Source organism: Ambystoma mexicanum, chromosome 11, assembly GCF_040938575.1.
Source record: "Ambystoma mexicanum isolate Mex_15411 chromosome 11, UKY_AmexF1_1, whole genome shotgun sequence".
Taxonomy (NCBI): domain Eukaryota; kingdom Metazoa; phylum Chordata; class Amphibia; order Caudata; family Ambystomatidae; genus Ambystoma; species Ambystoma mexicanum.
This window is the reverse complement of record NC_090934.1, coordinates 1,449,777,657-1,449,799,967: the sequence shown is the minus strand read 5'-3', so window position 1 is coordinate 1,449,799,967 and position 22,311 is coordinate 1,449,777,657. Positions and strand designations below refer to the sequence as shown.

Sequence of the window (22,311 nt, the reverse complement as noted above, 5' to 3'; positions counted from 1 at the left end):
TTCTCGAGCTCTTCGCTCATCCGCCTCCGACTCCCTCAGGGTCAGTCGCTTCTCCAAGCAACGAGTTGGTGGTAGATCTCTTTCTTCGGCTGGTGCCTCAATCTGGAACAGCCTCCCTGAAACTTGAGGAGAACCATCTCCGGGTTACAGAAGCACCTCAACACCCTTCTCTTTACTTCTGTTTTTTCTCCTCCTTTCCCCTGCTGACCTCCTGGCTTAACTGAAACTGCACCGGTTACCTGGTCAAACTCTGATCTTGGGCCCTGGTCCCTCCCCAATCCGTCTCACACACCTGCACTGCCTGCCTGGCAACTCCCACTCTTGGGGTCTGTTTCTGTATCCCCAACAGTCCCACTACCAGCACTTGACACCTGATTTCTGCACTTATCTTTGCACTTGCCACTTGCTGGCCGTTACTTTACTTATCGTTATTATTCTATTCCCATGTACTGCACTCTCTTCTCCCTCCACCCGCATTTTCCCCTCCCCCCCCATCCCATGCACTTGCACGATCTGAATGACACTTGGCCGAGTAGGATCGTGGTCTGTCCTCCGTTCGTTCCCCCTTCCTTGCCTCTTTGCGCCTTGAAACACTTGTGTATAGGCGCATTACGAATGCCATATTCTATCAGTGTTAGTATTTAGTGAGGCATCAGATGAAGGTCATGCTGAACAGCTGGGGACAGTGTCCACTGGTAACCAGCCTAGCCTAAGCATCCTCATCACAGCACTGGTGAGGAGTGAATGAAGCAAGGCCCTGTGCAGCCACAAAAATGTCCAATGCCTTGCGCTGGGCCTGTCGGCAGGCCACATGCTGCTCAAGGAGCACTCCATAATGTACAGCAAATATATAACAATAGAAAACAAGACTAGGTACTTACACAGTCCTCGTCATCCACCAAGGCTTCGTGCTCCAGAAGTAATCGGACTGCCATCTCGTGGCCAGCTCCAGCAGCCCAGTGCAGTGCAGTCCGGTCTGTCTGAAAGAGAGGGGGAGAAACAGTGACCTCTCTATGGATACATGGTACAGTGTGTTTAGATCACATAGCTAGAGACAAACCATGTGGCTGCTGACAACTCAACTACCTGCCAGGCCGAGGAACAGGGTGACTAACCGGGATACAGACATCCCTTAAAAAATGCTACATCACAAGCAAGAGTCTTCTACAGCAGCCAATATATAGAATTAAAGCCTAGTTTTAAAGCAGAGCTTCTAACGTTCTGTGATCCGATTTATGATTTAACAAGAAAATGTGAAAAGAGCATTTTAAACAATGCAATAGGTTTATGTTATGAAGATAGATATAAACCTAAACAATCCTAAAACTAAAATTTGACAAATACACCAAGTAAGAAATACGAAATGTAGCTAAATGTTAGTCAATCACAACATGTTTGTGTAACAAGACCGGCCTATACTGTTTTGTGATTCCAGTGGGTTACCAGTTGCAAAAGACCAGACAGAAAATGTTTTAGAAGCCTCTTTATTCTTCAATTGTCCCGTATCACAGAGACACGTTGGTTTTGGTATGGGACCGTTTCCTTCTATATGGGCTGGCTGCTAGTATGCAAACTAGGCTCAGAAAGACCTTCAGAGAGAGTTCTCCTCAAAGAAAGTTAAATATAGAAACAGAGACTCCTACTAAATTAAGCAATACATCCCTCAGTAGGTAGGCTTTGCTAGCAGGTAATGGCCTGAGACCAAGTTGAAGGACTGAGCAAAGTACAGGCTTTTCATGACCCCCCCCCCCTCCTCCGCCCCCTGCATGCGCGGGCAGTTACCAGCCAGGTAAAGCATCCCCCACGGTGGGGTCTACTGCTATTTGTTTGTTTATTTGTAATGCGCGCCAGACCCAAGGGTAACCGGGCGCAGCAAGGAAAATATGCAAAGCTTTCAATGTTACATGGAATTACAAGATTACATAATTTACAGTGGTAGAGAGAGAAGTATGTACAAATTTAGCAGGATGCAGATCTGGTCAAAGTTTAAGGCACGACTGTCGAGCGAAGCAGTACGTTATATACATTTATGGTATAGCTCCAATACATATATACAGTTCAGATAAAGTAGCACAACAAAGGTGTCTAGCAATACATTACATATTTTTGTCATTGAGGTGTTTGATAAGATTCATTCTAAAGTATGAGAAAGGTTGGTCTGTTCTCAAGTTGTGCGGCAGGGCATTCCACCATTTAGCAGCTAGCACAGGGAAACCGATGCCGCCAATTTTAGCAAGTTTAAATCTAGGTATTACCAGGCAGTTGGAGATGGGGGTTCTTGTAGGTCTACTAGAGACTTTTATTTTTATTTTGTCCATCAGGTAGCTGGGAGCAGCGTTGAGAGCTTTGTGTGTCAAGGAGATCATTTTTAGGTGGATTTTGTTGTCGGTGGACAGCCATTTATATTGGTGTCTGATGGAGGAGATATGTTCCCTTTTATTTATGCCTAGAGCAGCTCTTAGGGCATTGTTTTGTAGTACTTGTAACCTTTTGGTGATAGTTTTGTTGGCACCACTGTAAAGGGCATTGCAATAATCAAGTCGGGATAATATTAAGGCTCTCGCTGGGATCATGCAACTATCATTAGATAAGGCCTTACCTGCTCTTATTAATTTACAGGTATATGCTGTGATGGAAGCGAAGGAGTTAACTTGTTTGGTGAAAGACATGGTGGAATCAAGATAGAAACCTAGTGTTTTTACTTCCCTCGAAACCTTAATGCTATTTTCATCTATGTTAAACATGGAGTAGTCCTTGCCTAACCTGTTGATATTGGCCTGCGTACCCAGGATAATCAGCTCAGTCTTATCATTCAGGCAGAGACCATGGGATGCAATCCATGCCTGAATAATGAGGTACACCCTATTCACCAACCCCCTGTCCTTGCTGTGATCCCAGAAAGCGGGAGGATAATCTGTATCATCTGCATAATTAGTGTAGGTGATACCTAGAAGGTCCAGCTCATTGAAGAGAGGTTTAGTGAATATGCTGCATAAGGTCGGTGAGATGCAAGAGCCTTTGGGGACTCCGCAAGTGATTGGTGAAGGGTCGGCCGCTGCAGAAGGGGAGAAGACTCATTGTTCTCTCGCTCAAAAAGGATTCAATCCATTTAGTGGCATGGGTGGAGAAGTGTACAGCAGTGTCCAAGTATTTGCAAAGGACCTTGTGGTCCACTAGATCGAAAGCAGCTGAGTAACTCAAGAACAGGGAGCATGAGTACCAGGGTTCAAATTCGGGAAAGAGGCAGGCAAATGTGCTATGAAACAGCAATATCAATGCAGTTGGTGCAGAGAGCAGTGAGTGGAGAGGCAGGAGTGAGTGTGGTCCAGGGGAGGTGGGTGAGGGCGACGATGGAAGATTGCAGCAGGCGGGAGAACAGAAGGAGACCGCAGACATTCACAGTGATACCCCTAACATAAGGTCAGGGGTTAACCAATTGGAGGGTGCTTTTCTGGAGTAGGTAGTTATGACGCATAAATTGGCCACTGCCGTGAGAATACTCAACGTTTATGCTCACAGATGACTCTTGGGTGGCTCGGCCTAATAGACTTACACCTGCACTCATTTTTGTTTGCTGGCTTTTAAGACCACATGGCTCTCTACCTCAGGCACTAACCATACAACAGACCCTTCATGTATATGATGTTGCATTTGTTTAGCACCTCATGTACCATTGGTATGATCTCAAAGCGCTGTGGGTTGAACGCCCTCGGGTACCGTGGTCCGTATCCCTGGAGAGTGTGGTTTAGCATGTAGTGATTGGGTGCACTTGGAATGTGTGCAGCCAGAGTGGTTTGCACAGGTTGCCTGCATTCTAATGCTGTGTGTGGTGCAGTGGGTGGGAGGTGAGTTTAATGTGTGAGATGAGTGTAATGTGCGCAACAAGTTCGAGTTTGCTTTCTGGCTGCCGTGGGTCATGTGTAAAATGTGTGCAGCTAGGCCGATTTTTTTCGCGGGGTATAGCTGCGTTCTACCGGGTTGTTTAAGTGTCCTACAAGTGATGTAGGTATGTGTGCAGCTAGACCGAATTGAGGGGTGTAACTGCGTTCTATTGTTTGTTGATGTAAAGTGGAGAGTGAGCATATTGGAAGGAATGCTGGTCGGTGGTTATCTGTGGGATTCTTTCGGAGCTCAGTGCGCCGGCAGTGTCAGAGCTGGTGGTTCATCGGAGTGGATTTCAGAGAGGTAAACTTGCCGGTGAGGGCATGTGTTATTTTGGTCAGCCAGTCCTTTTCCACACACTCTGGAGTGGGACTCGGAGGGCCCATTTTCCGGGTACCTGGTAGAATTGTAAACTGGGCGTTTCCTGGGTTATTGCACGATTCTCTGGAGAGTTTAGCCAATCCTAGTTACTTCTTTGCCTCCGGCGCAGGGTTCTAGGTTCTAATTCCTAGGTAGGCAGGGGGGTCGCCTCTATTGCTGTAGCACCAGCTATGCTTTTAGTGATCGAGCTGGGTGAATGAAACCGCAGCTGCAGAAGGCAAGAAATACTTTGGCTTATAGGCCGATTTCTGTGCCCTGAATGTTCCTGCTTGCGGGGAGTAATAATTGATTAGGCGGTTAGCCGTCTTTCGTGGCTTTTCGGTTTGTGTTTCGGGTCAGATTTATGGCCTTAGGCAGACACTTTCATGGATTTGAGAACAGCCATGTTTTTAACGCTTTGCGAAAGGCCATGTAGTTCTGGTTCTGTCGAATATGGGGAGTTGGTGCCAAGGTACAGTAGGCTGACCCTCCAAGTCTGGCTGAATTGGAGGCTGGGATCATTAGGAGGGCCATGCTTGACCTTAGGGTGTGTGTTGGGCGGTAGGGCATAGTCTTCTCTTGGAGGTATGCCAGGCCGACCTTATGAGCTGCTCAGTGGGTGATGCACAGGATTTTGAATGTGGCCCTTTGTCCAATAGATAGCCAGTGGAGAGTGCGGAGAGCAGGGAATAAGGGAAGATGCGTCTCAGAAGCCTGAGGTGGTAGTAACAGGATTTGGATACATTATTGATCTGGTGGGACAGGGTTAGGCCTGAGTCCAATGTGCAGCAAAGGTTTTTGACTGCTGTAGGGGGAGGAGGGGTGGGGGGGGGCGTGCTGAGGGAGGAGGGCCATGGGAGTGATTACGGGAGTAGAGCTGTGTTGCCACATGCCATGATATTGGTTTTCCTTGGGTTGAGAAGGAGGTGGTTTCTAGTCAACCATTGGTCTTTATCACTAAAGCAAGCTGCTAGGTCAGGCAGTTGATAGCTCGTTTTGGGGATTCTCAGGATAATTTGGGTGTCGTCAGCATAATTGGAGCAGGTGAGGTTGTACGAGCGAATGATCCCTGGCAGCGAGGTCATGTAGAGGTTGAAAAGGAGCACAGAGCAAGCGTGCTGGGATACTCTGGTGTTCACTGGGTGAGCTGAGGAGGTAAGGGGGTGGGGGGGAATAGTGATTTCCTGTTAAGAAATGAGGCAATACAGTTGAGTGCCAAGTCTCGTATTCCAAGGGTGTGGAACTGGTCAAGGAGGATTGAGTGATTAATGGTGTCAAAGGCAGCCGAGAGATCGAGAACCAGAGCGGCGCATTCCTTCAGAGTCTGCCGTGACTTTGAGGTCGTCCCAGATCGAGATCAGTGAAGTTTGTTACATAGCGAGGCTGCAAGCCAGACAGAGTGGGGTCGAGTACGTTGTTGGAATCAGCTAAAAGGTTGAGTTGAGTGTAGGCAGATCGGTTGATAGTTAGCCAGGAATCTGTTGTTGGAGATGGGCCTGTAATTGGATGGCTGTAGAGAGAGAGGAGGGGGGGGGGGGGGTTGAGACATTCTTTTTTCAGAAGGGGTTAGACGTGTGCTACTTTGAAGGGGTCTGGGAAGGAGCCAGATGTGAAGGAGTCATTGAGGATGAACCTAGCCTGTACTCCTGCACAGGTAGAGGAGAAGATTTCTTTGAGGAGAGGGGAATGGCAAGGGTCAAGGGGGGGGCCTGAGGATCTGTTGCTGGACAGGAGATTGAGGAATTCCTCGCTCGACATTGGCTTAAAGGAGTTGAGGGTTGGCGATGCGGGGGCAGGGGGGGGGGGGGGTGTGGGATCTTGAGTGGCAGGTGTTGGGCGCGGGGTGAGGTTGGAGGGTGGTCATCCTGTGAAGTGCTGTACTGTGGAATTGATGGGAGAGGGAGTTGCAGGGTGCTGACCTGTTCGGTGCAGTGGTGCAAGGGGGCTTCGCGAATTCTGAGATGATTCTGTGGAGCTCTTTACTACTGCTGCAACAATAGTCGGATTTGAAGTGCTGGTGGGTGTACAGGGATTTGCTAATGGTTTTTTTTTGGTGCTCGCCAGTTGCGCTCGAGGGAGCAGTTATGCGTTTTGACAGTATTCAGGTGGTGGGTGAACCATTTGGGGGGGGCTTTGTAGGTGAGGGGGGGTGAGATAGAAGACTGAGTCGTTGAGCCAAGAGTCAAAAGATTCAAATAGGTAGAGGCCTGTTTGTGGTTGGGAGTGTGCGTAGCAAGGATTCAGCCAGGTCAGGTCAGGTTGTGTGGTAAGACAGGGCAGATCATGGGTGGTGGGGTCGGTGTGCCGAGAGAGAAAGGTAGGGCTGAGTGATCTGTCCAGATGAGGACTTTGGGGCTGGACACAGACGAGGTCAGAGGAGCTGAATATTGCATCAAGGGTGTGGCCTCCGGTGTGGGTGGGACCTGTGGTATGGCCAGAGAGGTTGAGTGCCGGTTGGGTCATGGGCATTATTGGGTATATCAAACCAGATGTTGAAGTAGCCCAGTAGAGTGAATGAAGTATGGTTGACCAGAATGAGTCGGCAAAATGACTTGTCGTATCCCAGTGGGTGTCCGGTCAAAGGATCGAAAACAAAAAACATCTAGTACAATAGGTGAGAGTCAAAAGGACCGAAATAAAAAAGGTTGAATAACTTTTTTAAAATAAATATATATATATATATATATATATATATATATATATATATATATATATATATATATATATATATATATATATATATATATATATATATATATATATATATATATATATATATATATATATATATATATATATATATATATATATATATATATATATATATATATATATATATATATATATATATATATATATATATATATATATATATATATATATATATATATATATATATATATATATATGGGATACATTACTCACCGTAATCGTATTTCTGATGCTTGTATCTGCTTAGATTCACATGCTGTGCATAGGCCGACATCTAGTGGAAGCTGCGGAGTATTACAGTTTGTTTTTCGAAAGTCGAAAATGGGCGTCGACACAGGCGTGCCAGTAATACTATCCCTAGTGTGACGTCCACTGTACCCAAGATCCCTCACGCGTGTAGGATCCTCAGATTGTATTTTTTCTGACATGAGGAAGCATGAGGAGTAGCGTGAGTACAGATAATCCAAGCAGATAGACAGAAAAGGTAAGACTACAAGCAATCATGCGCCTTCTCTCGGAGGGGAGGAAGGGTGGGTCGCATGTGAATCTAAGCAGATACAAGCATCAGAAATACGATTACGGTGAGTAATGTATCCCTTCTGAGGCTTGTGGAATCTGCTTAGATCACATGCTGTGCATAGATTAGCGAGCAGTACCAGAAGAAGGAGGTGGGATGTGAGAAGGGTCATGAGCAAACAGGTGTCTTAGAACCGCTTGTCCCACTTGTGTATCTGTCTTGGAATGAGTGTCAATGCAGTAATGCTGAGTAAAAGTGTGAATAGAGCTCCAAGTAGCCGCTTTGCAAATGGTGTCGAGGGGAATATTTGCAATGAAAGCCAGAGTGGCACCAATGCCTCTAGTAGAGTGGGCCCTTGGCGTAAAAGGCAGAGTCTTGTCAGAAAGAGAGTAACACAGCTGTATACAGTTGATAATCCACTTCGAGATAGCGCCCCTAGAGACGCGATCCCCCTCTCTGCCTGTAGCTACGGAGACAAACAGTTGATCTGTTTTCCTTAGCGGTCTGGTTTTATTTACATAGTATAGGACCGCCCTACGCACATCTAGGGTGTGTAGTTTCACCTCAGCCGAGCTTTGCGGGTTCTGGAAGAAAGCCGGAAGCTCGATGGACTGGTTTACATGGAACTTGGATATGAATTTAGGTGAGAACCTAGGGTGTGTGCGTAAAACCAGTTTGTCCTTGTGGATAGTAAAGAAAGGATCCTGCACTGACAGAGCCTGAATTTCACTGACCCTTCTTATGGAGGTAATGGCTACTAAGAAGGCCGTTTTATAAGTCAGGTGTTTGAGACTACTTTTATGCATGGGTTCGAATGGGGGTCCCATGAGCTTAGCTAGCACCACGTTGAGGTCCCATCCTGGCGGTGGGTTCGAAATAGGAGGGTGAAGTCTCTTTACTCCTTCCATGAAGGCTTTAACCACTGGTACTTTCCACCACGAGACCTTGTTATGGGATGTGGTGTAAGCCGAGAGGGCTGCCAGGTGTACTTTCAGCGAGTTAAAAACCAACCCTGCATCCAGCAGGTGGAGCATGTATGTCACAACGTTGGAAGGAGTGCAATCAACCGGGTTGATTTGTTTATTCTGGCACCAGATAACGAATCTTTCCCACTTATCAAAGTAACAGTGCCTTGTATTTGGTTTCCTGGACTCCTTTAGAATGTCCATACACCTCTGTGGTAATTTGAGATGTCCAAACTCTATGACTTCAGGAGCCATGCTGCTAGGTTCATAGAGTTGGGTTCCTGATGCACTGTTTGACCCTGTTGCTGGGACAGTAGGTTGTACCAGGCTGGGAGTCTGATGGGTTCGCACACCGCCATCCTGCGTAGGTGTGGAAACCATGGTTGTCTCGCCCACATGGGAGCAACTAGGATGAGCGTCATAGATTCCTTGTTCATCTTGTACACCACCTTCCTGATGAGAGGAGTTGGTGGAAAAGCGTACGCAAACATCCCTGACCAGTTCATCCACAGGGCATTCCCTTGGGAGTCCGGCTGGGGGAACCTGGATGCAAATCCTGGGCATTGTTTGTTTTCGCTTGTGGCGAATAGGTCTATAGTGGGGAAACCCCACTGAGAGAAGAGATCTTCTACTACGTCTCTGTGAAGGACCCATTCGTGTTCTTCTGGGAGGGAGTTTCTGCTTAGAGCATCCGCTAGGGAATTGAGCTCCCCTGGAACATGTTGCGATGACAGGAAGATGTTCCGTCTGAGTGCCCATATCCATATTTTCTGGGCAAGCTTGGACAGATTTGGCGAACGAGTCCCCCCTTGCTTGTTCAGATAGAACATGGCTGTCGTGCTGTCCGTCCTGATCTGCACCGACAAGTTCAGTAGATGGGGCTCGAACGCCCTTAGCGCTCGGAATACTGCCAGAAGCTCTAGCAGATTGATGTGGTTCTTGGCTACTGAGTGAGACCAGAGACCCTGAGCTGAGTGGTGGAGATGGTGAGCTCCCCACCCAGTCAGGCATGCATCTGTAGTCACCACGGCTTGTACTTCGGGATCGTAAAAGGGTTTCCCCTTTGCGAGATTCTCTCTTGTCCACCAGTGTAGGCTCTGTACGAGTGTTGGCGAAACGACCACTAGATCGTCCCAATGACCACTTGCCTGAGACCACTGTTTCGCCAACCATTCCTGCATGGGACGCATGCGCAGACGCGCGTGGGGGACCAGGTAAATGCATGACGCCATCATGCCCAGTAACCGCATAGCTTTGCGTACTGTTATCTGTTGACCTGACTGATAATGCGGAATTTGCAGAAGTATATTCCGAATTCTCTCTTCCGAAGGGAAGGTCAATCCTTTCTGAGTATCTAGGATAGCTCCTAGAAACTGTTTTGAGGTGCTTGGCACCAGACTTGACTTTTTCTCGTTGATGGAGAAGCCTAATTCGTGGAGGAGGTCGATAGTCCTCTGAATGTTTGACCTGCAAATTCCTGGGGTTTCCCCCGTTATGAGCCAGTCGTCCAGATAAGGGTACACCGGGATTGCTTCCCTGCGTAGGTGTGCAGCCGCCACCGCCAGTACCTTGGTGAATACCCTTGGTGCTGAAGCTATCCCGAAGGGCAGTACCTTGAATTGGTAGTGGCGACTGTCCACCTTGAAGCGCAAGTACTTTTTGTGCGCTGGGAGCATGGAAATATGAAAATAAGCATCTTTCATATCCAAGGTTGCCATGTAATCCCCCTTTTTTAGGAGGGGGATTACCTCTTGTAGCGTGGTCATACGGAATTTTTGGGGCTTGACATATTTGTTGGCAGGCCGTAAGTCCAATACTGGGCGCATTGTCAAATCTTTCTTTGGCACAAGGAAGTAAGTTGAATAGATACCCTTGTTTACCTGGTGTCCTGGGACGAGTTCTATCGCGTCCTTTTCTAGCAGAATGGCGATCTCCTCGAGAAGGATCCTTTGATGCTCTAGGGAGTGCACTCTTTGTCGTGGAGGATGATTCCGGGGACGCTGCAGTAGTTCTATACAATATCCTGCGGATACTGTTGACAGCACCCATCTGTCTGAGGTGATCCCTTCCCAAGCCTGGGTGAAGGTGGAAATGCGTCCCCCTACTGGGGTTGCGTGGCAAGGGACCCTGAACTGAGCGTCACTGTTTTGGTGGAGGCGTGCCCCCGCCCTTGTTGGGGCTGCCTCTGCCTCTTCCACGACCTCTCTTGTTACCCCTGCCGTAACTCTGGGTAGACTGCTGGTTGTTATTCCATTGTGTACCTTGTCCCTGGGCATAGTTGCCTCTTTGTGAATTTTGGCCGCGTGGGCGACGAAAATTATTGTTCCCCCTCTGGTTAGGGGGTTTGTTGGTAAGCTGGCCAAGGGATTTGAGAGTCTCATATTCATATTTGGCATTTTTAAGTGCGTCTTCGACCGCTTTCCCAAACAATAGGTCGGGTTCCACTGGCTTGTCTATTAAAGAAGCCTGGGTTTCTGTCTTGAATCCCGACTGCCGTAACCACGCATGTCTCTTGATAACAGTACCTTCTGCTATCAATCTCCCTGCGTTGTCAGCGGCGTCGAAAGTTGCTTTTAAAATGCAACCAGACACGGCTCTCCCCTCTGCCGAGATCCGAGCCAGCTGGCCCTTTAACGGTTCTGGAGCAGAGGCAATGAGCGCCGCGACTTCTTCCCATTGATGGCAATTGTAACTAGCCAACAGGGTGGTGGAATTCGCAATCCTTGCTTGGTAGGCGGACGTTGAGGCTACCTTTCTGCCAAACCCGTAAAGTTTTTTGCTCTCCTTGTCGGGAGGAGCTTCTGATGAAGATAAGGGCGTGCCAGCCCTCTTTCTAGTGTTGGTCACCACTAGGGAATCTGGTTTAAGATGTCCCTTTATATACAGAGGGTCAGACTGGGCTGCCCGGAAAATCTTTTCAATTCTGGGGTTGACAGCTCTGGTGAGGTTAGGATTCACCAGGGAAGGATCTATTCTTCGTTGGATGGATTTGAGGATAGGGATGGTCTGAGCGACCGGTCTTCTCTCTCCTACAAACTCCTCCGCGAAGTCCCTTTCCTCCTGTACACCGTGGGTGTCGATGTGGAAGTGTTCCGCTGCTCGAGCGAGAACCTCGTTAAGGAGGGGCTGGTTATCAACTGGAGAGTCAGTAACTGGGGCTTCGCTTTGTACTGGGGAATCTACTCTGTAAATTTCCTGCTCATCTTCTCCCTCCTCCAGGTCCTCATCCTCTGCATAGTAATCTGTCCCGGTTTGTTCTTCCATAAATGCAAACTCCTGGTCCTCTTCAGGGAAAACTTGTCCCTGATAACTGGGGAGTGGAGTAGAATATGGAGTGGAGTAAGGCTGAACCTTGAAGGGTTCAGGTCTTTCGACCCGGGGCTCTTTACTTAGCGGGATAGGATCGGAGGAGCCTGAGGGTGTGGCCCCTTGAGGGTTATATGAAAGAAAGTGTTCTGGGTTCTTATCATAAAAATCAGCCAAGGAAGACATCCTAGACATAACCCTGTCTATGTCTTCACTGGACCATTCCCTGGAACAGGGTATTACTTTAGCAGGTGATTTATTTTCAAGGGTAGACTTGTGTTTGCTTGTCTGCTTAGGCTTTACAGGGGTGGAAGGCTGTGCTTTCCGCTGTTTCCCCCCTTCTCCGTGCGTGGAAAAATGTTTTCCCTGTCCCTTGGGGGCCCCAGAGACTTTCGACGCCTGGCGTCGAGGGTCTGGAGAGGTATCTGTGTGCTTCGGGCGTGGGGCCTCACTGATGTAAACCGCGGTCTCGGTATCTTGGAGCGCGGCCTGGGGGTGGAAGTCGTCTTCGTCTCCCGACGATCGAACTTCCGTTAGTGTGTGTAGCGAGGCACTCTTGGCAAGAGTGGATGATTGCCTTGCGTCGTGAGGCGATCTCGATCGAGAGCGCCCAGAGGACACCGAGTCGGACCGTTCTTTTTGTGCCTCTTTCCGGGAAGTCGACGTCGTCGAGGTCCGGTTGGTCTTAGTGTGTTTAGTGTGTGTTAGGTGTGTAGCGCTTGCGTCGCCGGGGGTCTTCCCCATAGCCGCCTTGCCGGACGACCTTCCGAGGTCGGGGACCTGCGCTCGTCGGCTGTCTTTCGACGCCGTAATGCCCTCGCCGTCCGAAAGTACGGCGTCGCTGCCATCGCTGAAGGCGCCCTCCGCTGCCATGGCCTCCTGCCTGGCGTGGTGGGCCCAACGCTTTGTCGAACGGTCCTTAAGTGTCTTAGGTTTAAACCTACTACACGCTCTGCAGTTCGCTTCGGGGTGATCCCTCGGCAAGCAGAGATTGCACGTGGCGTGCCTGTCGACCCAAGGGTATTTGCGATTGCACTTGGGGCAGAATTGAAAAGGGGTACCCTCCATACGCACCTTAAGGCAGCGGGCTGCTAAGTGTAGGAATATATATAAATGTAACTATATATCAAGAGTGAAGAGTATGTACCACCCCCCACTCTCCCTACTTGTAAGGGCCGAGGCCAGCGGCCTACTAGGCCCGGGCCGAGGCCAGCGGCCTACCGAGGCCCAGATCCGTCGTGCAGCAGTCGACGGTCGATGACTTCTCCAGCCGTCGTCGAGGTTGAGGGTCGACGTTGGGGTGGGGAAGGGAATGAATAAGAATTAAAATTATAATAACAGCAAAAGTATGGCTAAGGCCAGGGAACTCCGCAAGATGCTTCCGACCAGTATGGCGGAAAAAAACAATCTGAGGATCCTACACGCGTGAGGGATCTTGGGTACAGTGGACGTCACACTAGGGATAGTATTACTGGCACGCCTGTGTCGACGCCCATTTTCGACTTTCGAAAAACAAACTGTAATACTCCGCAGCTTCCACTAGATGTCGGCCTATGCACAGCATGTGATCTAAGCAGATTCCACAAGCCTCATATATATATATATATATATATATATATATATATATATATATATATATATATATATATATATATATATATATATATATATATATATATTTTGGTTTCCGTTTAGGAAAAAAAAAGTTTTATTCCAAAAACAGGGGTTGGGGGGCCTAAAAAACAAAAAAAAAAGAAAATGACCTTTTTGTCCCCCCTCCCCCGTCCTTTTGACTCAGAACTATTGCATTTCGATCCTTTTGATTCGATCCTTTCAGCTATAACCATCCCAGTGGCCTCTAGAGAAATTGGGCAATAGGGATAGTCTGACCAGCCGGGTTGCACAGTTAGCTGTGCATGGCTGGTTTTCGGTGAGCAAGATGGATATGTGGGGTTTGTGGACGATGACTACTCCGCCACCTCTGGTGGCTCTGTTGTGGGGGATGAGTGCAGTTGGGAGGGAAAGTTGCAGTGATGAAGATGAAATCGGGGTTATCAAAGGATAGTAGGTCAAAGATGTCATGTCCGTTTCTGGCCACGCAGCGGGCATGGAACAAGAGGCAGTGACTTGGTGGCAGAAGGTGGTTCCACCAGTGATAGTGGCTGCATGGACATAGTGGGACTGGGTGGGTGGTGGGGGCGGGGGTAAGGGGCAGTGAGAGGCTGAGTGGTGGGAGAGGCTTGAAACAAATATATCATAACATTTGGAGTATCTGGGATGTTTTGGGGGGGGTGAGATTGGAGGGAGTGGGACGAGCGTTGGCGGTAGGTGAGGAGGGAGGGTGGGCGGGCGGGTGGTGAGTGGTCTTGGTGTGGTGTGTGGGTACCGGCTAGCTGATGGATGGGCTGCAAGTCTGGCGGGAAGTGGAGGTGCGGAGTTGGTAGGCGAGCGGTAATGTGCGAAGAGGGACAATCTGGGAGTTGCTAATGGGGAGTTCCTGACAGCCAGGCCATGGGTGGTTGGGACAGAGGACTGATGCAGGCGGAGTGAATCAGAGTCGAGGGTGGGGGCTGGTAATTTTTTTTGGCGTTTATTGTTCGCTTGTTAGGCGCTTATACAGGAAGTAAATACTGTTTGAAAGTGCCCACAGGGCAACAGGGAGGGGACAGGGGGATGAGAAACTACATAAATAATAAATAAAGTGGGAGGGGTGGGGGTCAGACAAACCTTGTGAGTGTTCAGAACGTGAAAGTGCAGAAGGGAGGGGGAATGGGACAGGTCCTGGCGTGCTCATGGGTGAGCAACAGGTGAAGTGCAACAAAAGATCAGTGCGAGCCTCCAGGGTGGAGGGTGAGCCGATGCAAGTGCTGAGGATAGACAGAAGTTGGGGGCGATTTGGTCAGGGCCCCAAGAATGCATAAGGGCCCTGAACACCAAACAAAGAACTGTGATTAGCAGAGGAGAGAGGGAGGGAAGGAGGAGGTGAAGAGGAAAGTCTTGAGGAGCTTCCGGAATTTAAGCAAGGCCTGCTCAAGTGGGAGGGGGAGGCTGTTCCAAAGAAGGGAGCCAGCTGAGGAAAGCGATCGACCTCCTGCCCTCTGTTCATCGAAACGCTTTACACACAGTTCGTACCAGAGGAGCGCAGGTCTAGAAGGGGAATATTTAGTGAGAGTTGCAGATAGTGTGGTCCCCGGCCCCAGGCAACCTTGTGGACGATACAGAGGGATTTGAATTTAATCCGTGAAGCAACCGGGAGCCAGTGAAGAAATTTTAGGGCAGGAGAGATGCAGTCCCTGGGAGATGCAGTCCCTGGGCTTGAGGCCAAGGATAAGTCTTGCTGCCCCCTATTCTGGATTAGCTGGACGGGGGGGGAGAGGGGGTCGCAGATAGGAAGAAGGTAGATTCAGGAGGAGACTATTGCACTAGTCAAGCCTAGAGAGAACCAGGGCTCGGGTAGCGTTAAGCTACTGTAGAATTCCTTTGAGAAGGAAGAGCAGAAAGTGGGAATTCTTGCCAATGTCTCGAGTGTGAGGAAGGAGAGAGGAGTCGAAGAGGACTCCAAGGTTTCTGGCTTCAGAAGAGGGAGCAGGGGGAGAACACATGGAAGGCCAGAGTGAAGGGAAGAAGTTGGGAGCAGGGGTCCCAAGGGGAAGGCTCTGCATTTTGCTGTCTTTGAAGCAGAGATAATTGAAGTGCATGAGGCCTAGATGGCAGAAAGGCACTCAGGGATGATTGAATGTGCAAGAGGTTCAGCAGAAGGTTTGAAGAAGAGCTGTGTGCCGTCAGCATAACACTGGAAGTTGGGGGAGAAGGAGATTAACAGTGCCAGCTGAGTAAGGTAGATGTTAGGAGCCAAGACGAGGGATAGAGCCCTGGGGGACAACACAGGTGGAGAATGAAGTAGGAGAGAAGGTGCCCAGGATAAGTTGGGAGGCGGGGTCAGTTAAGAAGGTCAGCCAGTCCAGTGCTCGCTCCGAAATACCAAGGGTGTCGTGGAGCCTTTGTATAAGGATGAAGTGACTGACTGTGTCAAATGCAGAGGAGATCAAGAAGGAGGAGGACAGCGGGGGAGTTGAATCCAGGGATGCAAGCAGTTCAAGGGTGTTTATTAGAGCAGTTTCCGTGCCTCAGGATACTCTGAATCTAGATTGATGGTCGTGGAGACCACCAAAAGGTTCAGTGAGAGTTGATTTGGGACAGGGCCAACTTCTCCAGCAGTTTGCCCAGGAAGGAGATGATGGAGATAGGGCGGTAGTTGGCTGGACAGGAAGGGTCTGCTGATAGTTTTTTGAGGAGGGGGCACACAAGGCAGTGTTTGAGGGAAGAGGGGAAAGAACCAGTAGCAAAGGAGTGGTTACAGAGATCGGCCAGTGCAGGGGCAAGAGAGCCAATGTTGTCCTTGATGGTTCTGGATGAGCAAGGGGACACCGGTTTGGAAGAGAACTTCATGGAGCGGACAACTGGTGACTTCTTCCGGTGCGACAAGGGCAACGGAGAAGGAAGGAGGGGGAGGTTGAGTGTCCAAGGAAGGCATGGGGGTGAGGGATGGGTTGGGAGAGTGAGTGACAAGGCTGTGTCCCGAGTTGTGGTGGTGAAGCGAGTGGCAAGTGCGTTGCAGAGGTCCTGGATTAGGGGAGGAGGATACTGCGGAAGGGTTGGCCAGTTCCCTACAGATTTTGAAAAGCCATGTTGTTGGATGCAACAGATACCCATGCTTGAATGTGGCCCTTTTTCTTGGTATGGATAGAGAGTCTGTATTGCCTTTGGAGCAGGCGGCAGGTCAGTTTGTCAGAGGGTGAGCGTGAGGTTTGTACTTCCATTCGAAGCTGCCCTTTTTGTTTCAGGGCTCTAAGTTCAGAGTTGTACCAGGTATTGCACTTAGAGGCGGGATCCTGTTGGGGATGGACAGGTGGAAGTTGCTGAGAGCAGTGTCAGTGGTAGAGTCTGAGTTGGGGGGGGTTGGAGGGGGATAAAGGTGGAAGAGAAGGCAACAGATGACACTCGTTTCATCGGGCGGATGTTCAGGAATGAGGTTGGCAGGGCTTTAGGAGGAGTGGTTACAGGGCCATAGGGACCCAGGTGAGGGGAGAGAAGAGAGGCCAGACCAACAGAGTGGTGACCAGGGGAGATGAGAGAGGGAGGTCCGAAAGGATGAAGGTGTTCAGTGTGTGTCCAGTAGAGTGGGTTGGACCAGAAGGGAGAATGTAGAGGGATAAAGAGGTGCAGAGGTCAAAGAAGAGCGGATGCAGTGCCAGGGAAGTCCAATTGGAGGTTAAGGTCACCCAGGCAGAGGAGGTTGAAAGTAAGGAGGACCAGAAATCAGCCCATTCATAGAGGAACAGGAAGGTAGCGCCTGGAGGCCTGTAAATGGCAGCAATGGTCATGGTGTAGGAGGGAGAGATAACTAACTTTCATTCATGGCCCTCAAAGGAAGAGTAGAGCAGAGTGGGTAAAATGGAAGAAGGAACCCACTCAGAGAAGATTAAGCCAGCACTGTGAGGTCAATGCTTGATCTTAAAGCCATCAGATAGGAGGGAGTCCAAAGCTGTGAAGGAGCTGACATTGAACCATGTCTCGGTAAGAGCAAGAATGTCAAGGTCAGTGTCTTCAAGAAGGAGGCAGATGTCAGCAGAGTGTTTGTTGCCCGAGAGGGCATAAAGACTCACCAGGTGGAGATGGTCTCTGCCTTTGAAGGTTTTCTGAGGTGGAGTATAGGGGCGTGGTACTCCAGTCAGAGGGGGAGGGGCAAAGGAGGAAGTAAGGGGAGAGGCAGGAGAAGGAAGAAAGTTAATGAGGGATGGCAGGATCCGGTCAAAGAGTAGGAAGTTCACCCGAGGACCCTGAACCAGGATAGTGCCAATGTGGAAGACAATGATGCAGTGTGATAAGAAGCTCGCCAAGGGGACTCCCCACTTGGTGCCACCATTAATGCGAGAAGATGTCAAAGGGCAGAGAGTAAAGATGAGAAGTCCATAGGTCTGGAGCAGGGACAAAGAGAAGAGAATATCAGCGAAGATCTCTCTGGAAGATGCACTGACATTTGTGTCTGCAATGGAAAACCAGGATTTGCACCCAGGATATCTTTGTGTGCTTTTTACATCCAGATTTCGTGAGGGAGGGAGGATAGGTGATAGTGTAGCAGTTAGAAAGGATTGGAGCGGTTGCAAGTGCCATCTCAGTGGCAGAGGATAGATGAGAAGGAAAAAAAAGGTAGGGGGGCTGCAATACACAGTCCTGGCATTTACTCACAAGCGGCCTGGTAGTTAAGGAGGGCACAAAACAAATGGAGAGCAATAAGAAAACCCATCCAAGATGCGATAAAAAAAAAAGAATAGAATGCAGTGCCCACAGGGATGCGAGAGGTAGGAGAAATAACGTGAAAAGAATTTACCAATTGAAGAAACAGAGTGAGGCAACGTAAAGAGGAGGTCAATGGAGGAGGCAGAATAGGAATGGCACAGATACAGTTTAGGGAGATAGCTGGAGGAGGCAATAGGACAGCTCAGCCATCATTCACGTTTGTGCAGAAAGGGGGGCCCGGGGAGCAGTGGCCCAGGATCAGGTTCATGCAGGAGCAAGACGTGCACATGAGGCTGCAGCATTGTTTATGGAGCGGCAACAAGATGCAGGCCCATCCAAGCCGGGACAGGCTCAGACAGGGCCTTACCTGTGGGCCTTTGCTGGAGGTGCCAGCTTCCGCCTGCCGGAGCCTCTCTTTGGCTGAAAAATGAAATGGGCCACCAATCATGATGGGGGAGCTGGCAGGCAGACAATGGCTCCAGGCCCTCGTGAGGGGCAGCCATCTTAGAAGGTGTCCCTGATTGCAATGGTGGATGATGGGTGGCAAAGACGACACAAGAAAGCTTTGCAGAACTCTATATTGCCCCCAAAAGTGTGTTTTGGTGTAGGAAGTGTGAGAGAGAGGGTAGGGGGGGCTAAAGGGGAACGGGAATTAGGCAATGGTTCTTCAGAAAGCAAGTCATGCGATACTGAGAAGGGAAGGCGGTGGAAGAGGGTTGTCTTGAGATGGAGGGCGAGTGGATGCTGGGGGTGTATGCGTGTGGGGGGAATGGTCATAGCTGGTGGAGAGCAAAAGGGGTTTGACTGAGAGGAGTTTGAGGGGGGAGGCAGTGTGAGTGGGTTGGGCCTGCTGAGGGGACGTTGGGGATTGGTGGGAAGTGGGCAAATTGTGAGGCAGATCGGAGTTGGGGGGGGGGGGGTGGGAGGGTGGATGTGGCAGCGGGATGACCGGGTTAGTGGAGGGGCATGGACCTCTCCCTGAATGAGTGATTGGTGTGGTTTGAAGGGAGTGGGGGGTCTGCAGGGTTCTGGCTAAAGCAGAGAGGGATGTGGTGAGCAGTGGCGATGATCTGCGGATGAGGCTCTGTGGGCAGGAGCAGATGAAACCGTGGTGGCAAGGGGGTGGTGTACGGAGCGCCAGTGTGCTCCTCTGGCTTGGGAGTTTGAGGTAGCGTGGAGGAATGGGCGGGGGGGTTTGGCAGTCATACTCTGCGTATGACCAGGTGGAGGTGTTGAGCAAGGGTGGCGCATGAGCGGAAATGAGCGGGGGCTCGGTAGGGCAGGGATGGTTTGTTGTGGGCCAGATGGCACCTCTGGTCAGAGGGATGAGGCGGTGTGGTGTGTGTGAAGGATGTCGGGCGGTGGTGTAGAATGCTTCTGGGGCTGGGGATAGAGAAGAGTGGCAGTGTGTGGTTGGAGAAGGTGCTAGACTGGAAGTGGTGGAGCAGGAACAGTACTTATTTGCTTGCCAGTGTTTCTTTTGTTTGCTGGTTGTGAAGTGTGAGAGTAAATGCTGTGTGCTGGTTTGCTGTTCTGAGTGACTGCGTAGTTGCTGGGTCGAAGTTGAGGGGTCGGAGAGGTGGTCTTGGTCCTTGCTCCGTTTTTTACAGGTTGGAATTGTCGGTCGTGGTTGTGTGGGGGAGCATTGTGGCTGGTGGGGGTGTTCGGGCCTGGGTTAGTCGCTGCAGGTAGGGAGCGCTGTGGTCAGGGGTATTTTGGTGGAGCGAGTCACCCAAGTTCAGTAAATGCAGTAACAGCTAGATAGCTAGATTTGAGACAGTGGTATATGAAATAACTAGATTTGAGACACCTGAATAGAGGGAGGAAGCGCCTAAGGTAAGGGCAAAGTAGTGAGAGCAGCAACACAGATATATGGCACCCAAGTGGGGGGGGGGCACAGAAGGAACAAGTTACTTACCTGTAACTGTTCTCCAGCATGGGTCTGGCATGGATTCACATGCTCATGAATATTCCCCGTCGTCAGGCTGGGAATCCTCGGTAAAGAAAAAACCAGTATCAGTTTCGTTTCTGATCTGTCTTTCGTAGTAGTAACCAATCACTGGTCTCTGCGTCATACTGACCACAGCCAATGACTGCCCTCTACCTAAGCCCCGCCTCTGGCAGCCATCTTCAGATTTGGAAGCACTTGAAGTGGCAGTATGACCAAGTGAAGAGCCGCAGAGGGGTAGGCGGGAGGGTTCGCATGTGAATCCATGCCAGACCCATGCTGGAGAACAACAGTTACAGGTAAGTAACTTGTTCCTTCTCCAGCATGGGGTCTGGCATGGATTCACATGCTCATGAATAAAGAATACATAGCAGTACACACATGCACAACCACGGGAGGTGGCAAAGGCTCAACATTAAGCATTACATCAAACTCAACATCAAGCAATCTTACCTCCTCACCAGGCTCACCTCAGGCGAACAGGTTGCGCAGCACTGCTTGGCCGACCCTGGACTCCTCCTTGGAATCCCGATCGACGCAGTAGAATTTCGTGAAGGTGTGCGTCGACCTCCACGTAGCAGCCCTGCATATGTCCAGCAGGGGCACACCAGAAAGGAACGCCGTGGTAGCTGCGATCGCTCTGGTGGAATGGGCTCTCGGACGGCCAGGCAGCGGTCGGTTTGCCAACCGATGACAGTACATGATACAGCCGGAGAGCCATCTGGAAATGGAAGCCTTCGAGAGAGCCTTCTCCTGATTGACAGGTCCAAAGTTCACAAAGAGTTGTGACGTCTTCCGAAAACACTTCGTGCGGTCCACGTAGAACTTCAGCGCTCTAGCCACATCAAGCGAGTGCAAAGTCCTCTCAGCCGGCGACGAAGGCGACGGGAAAAACACAGGCAACACCAAGGGTTCGTTGAGGTGGAAGTCCGACGGCACCTTGGGCATGAAGGAGGGGTGCGCCCTGAGCACCACCCTCATGTCGTGAAAAGTCAAGTATGGTGGCTTGCAAGATAGGGCCTGGATCTCTCCCACTCGTCGTGCGGAGGTGATGGCCACAAGAAACGCTGTTTTCCACGACAGGAACTTCAACGGGGCCAAGTGCAGAGGCTCGAACGGAGGTCCCATGAGCTTGGTCAGCACCACGTTGAGCTCCCACGCCGGGGCCGGTGCCTTCACCGGCGGGAACGATCTGAACAGTCCCTTCATGAATTCTTTCACCAGACGATGAGACCACAAGGACGTCCGCCCCGTGGTTCTGGTGTATCGGGAGAACGCAGCAAGATGAATCTTGATGGACGCGTGTGCCAGTCCAGCCTTGGCCAGCGTCAACAGGTACGGCAGCACTTGGGGAGCCGTAATCCTTAAAGGGTTAATCTTCTGTGCGTGGCACCAGACAGAGAACCTCTTCCATTTGTGTCCGTAGCATTTAAGAGTCGAGGACGCCCTGGCCTTTGCAAGAACCTCTCTGCAGTCGGCCGGTATGTCGTATCCTCCAAACTCTAGCGCTGCAGGAGCCAGGCCTGCAAGTTCAGCGACTTCGGGTCATGGTGGAGGATGGCGCCTCCTTCCCTGGAGAGCAGATCCGCGTCCACTGGCAGCTTGATTGACGGGGACGCTGACAAGTCCAGAAGGTCCGGGAACCATATCTGCCTCGGCCACGCAGGTGCGACGAGGATCATCCTGCACCGTGACCTCTTGAGCTGGTTGATGAGCCGGATCAGCAGTGGCAGAGGAGGGAACGCGTATAGGAACAGGCCTTCCCAGGGGAACGAGAAAGCATCGCCCATGCTCCGAAACCTGCTGGCGAACCTCCGGCACTTGGAGTTCGTCGCCGTCGCGAACAGGTCGATCTGGGGTGTGCCCCACTGTCAGAAGAGGCGATCCACTAGATCCTGCCGTAGTTCCCACTCGTGGCACGAGCGCAGCTCCCTGCTGAGTGAGTCGGCGATGGTGTTTTTTATCCCTGCCAGATGAAACGGCACCAGAAACATCCTTTGGGCGACGGCCCAATGCCACAGGTCCTGCGCCTCCTTGGACAGTGCTGGGGACCTGGTTCCGCCCTGTTTCCTGATGTAAAACATGGTGGTGGTGTTGTCAGTGAAGATCCTCACCACCTTGCCCTTGAGGGACGGAAGGAAGGACCTGAGGGCCCAAAACACTGCACGGAGCTCCAGGACGTTGATATGGAGGGACTTCTCCGTCGGGAGCCGAAGGCCTCTCGCGTGCAGATTTCCGGTGTGCGCTCCCCACCCTTCCAGGGAGGCATCCGTGGTCACTGTCTCCTGGTGGCCTGGGGTCTGGAAGTCCATGCCCGCCGT

General features: G+C 50.5%; 1 protein-coding gene across 2 annotated transcripts in view; it reads right to left on the bottom strand.

Annotated features, from left to right (window-relative positions):
* The window catches only part of ANKDD1A (ankyrin repeat and death domain containing 1A), a 239,158-nt gene that overhangs the window by 113,935 nt on the left and 102,912 nt on the right, over window positions 1–22,311 (bottom strand). The window contains exon 3 of one of the 2 annotated variants that reach the window (XM_069625082.1): window positions 882–980. In XM_069625082.1, coding sequence (XP_069481183.1) covers window positions 882–980 — 99 coding nt within the window. The remainder of the gene's footprint in view (window positions 1–881; window positions 981–22,311) is intronic. The other variant, XM_069625083.1, reaches the window with a different exon arrangement.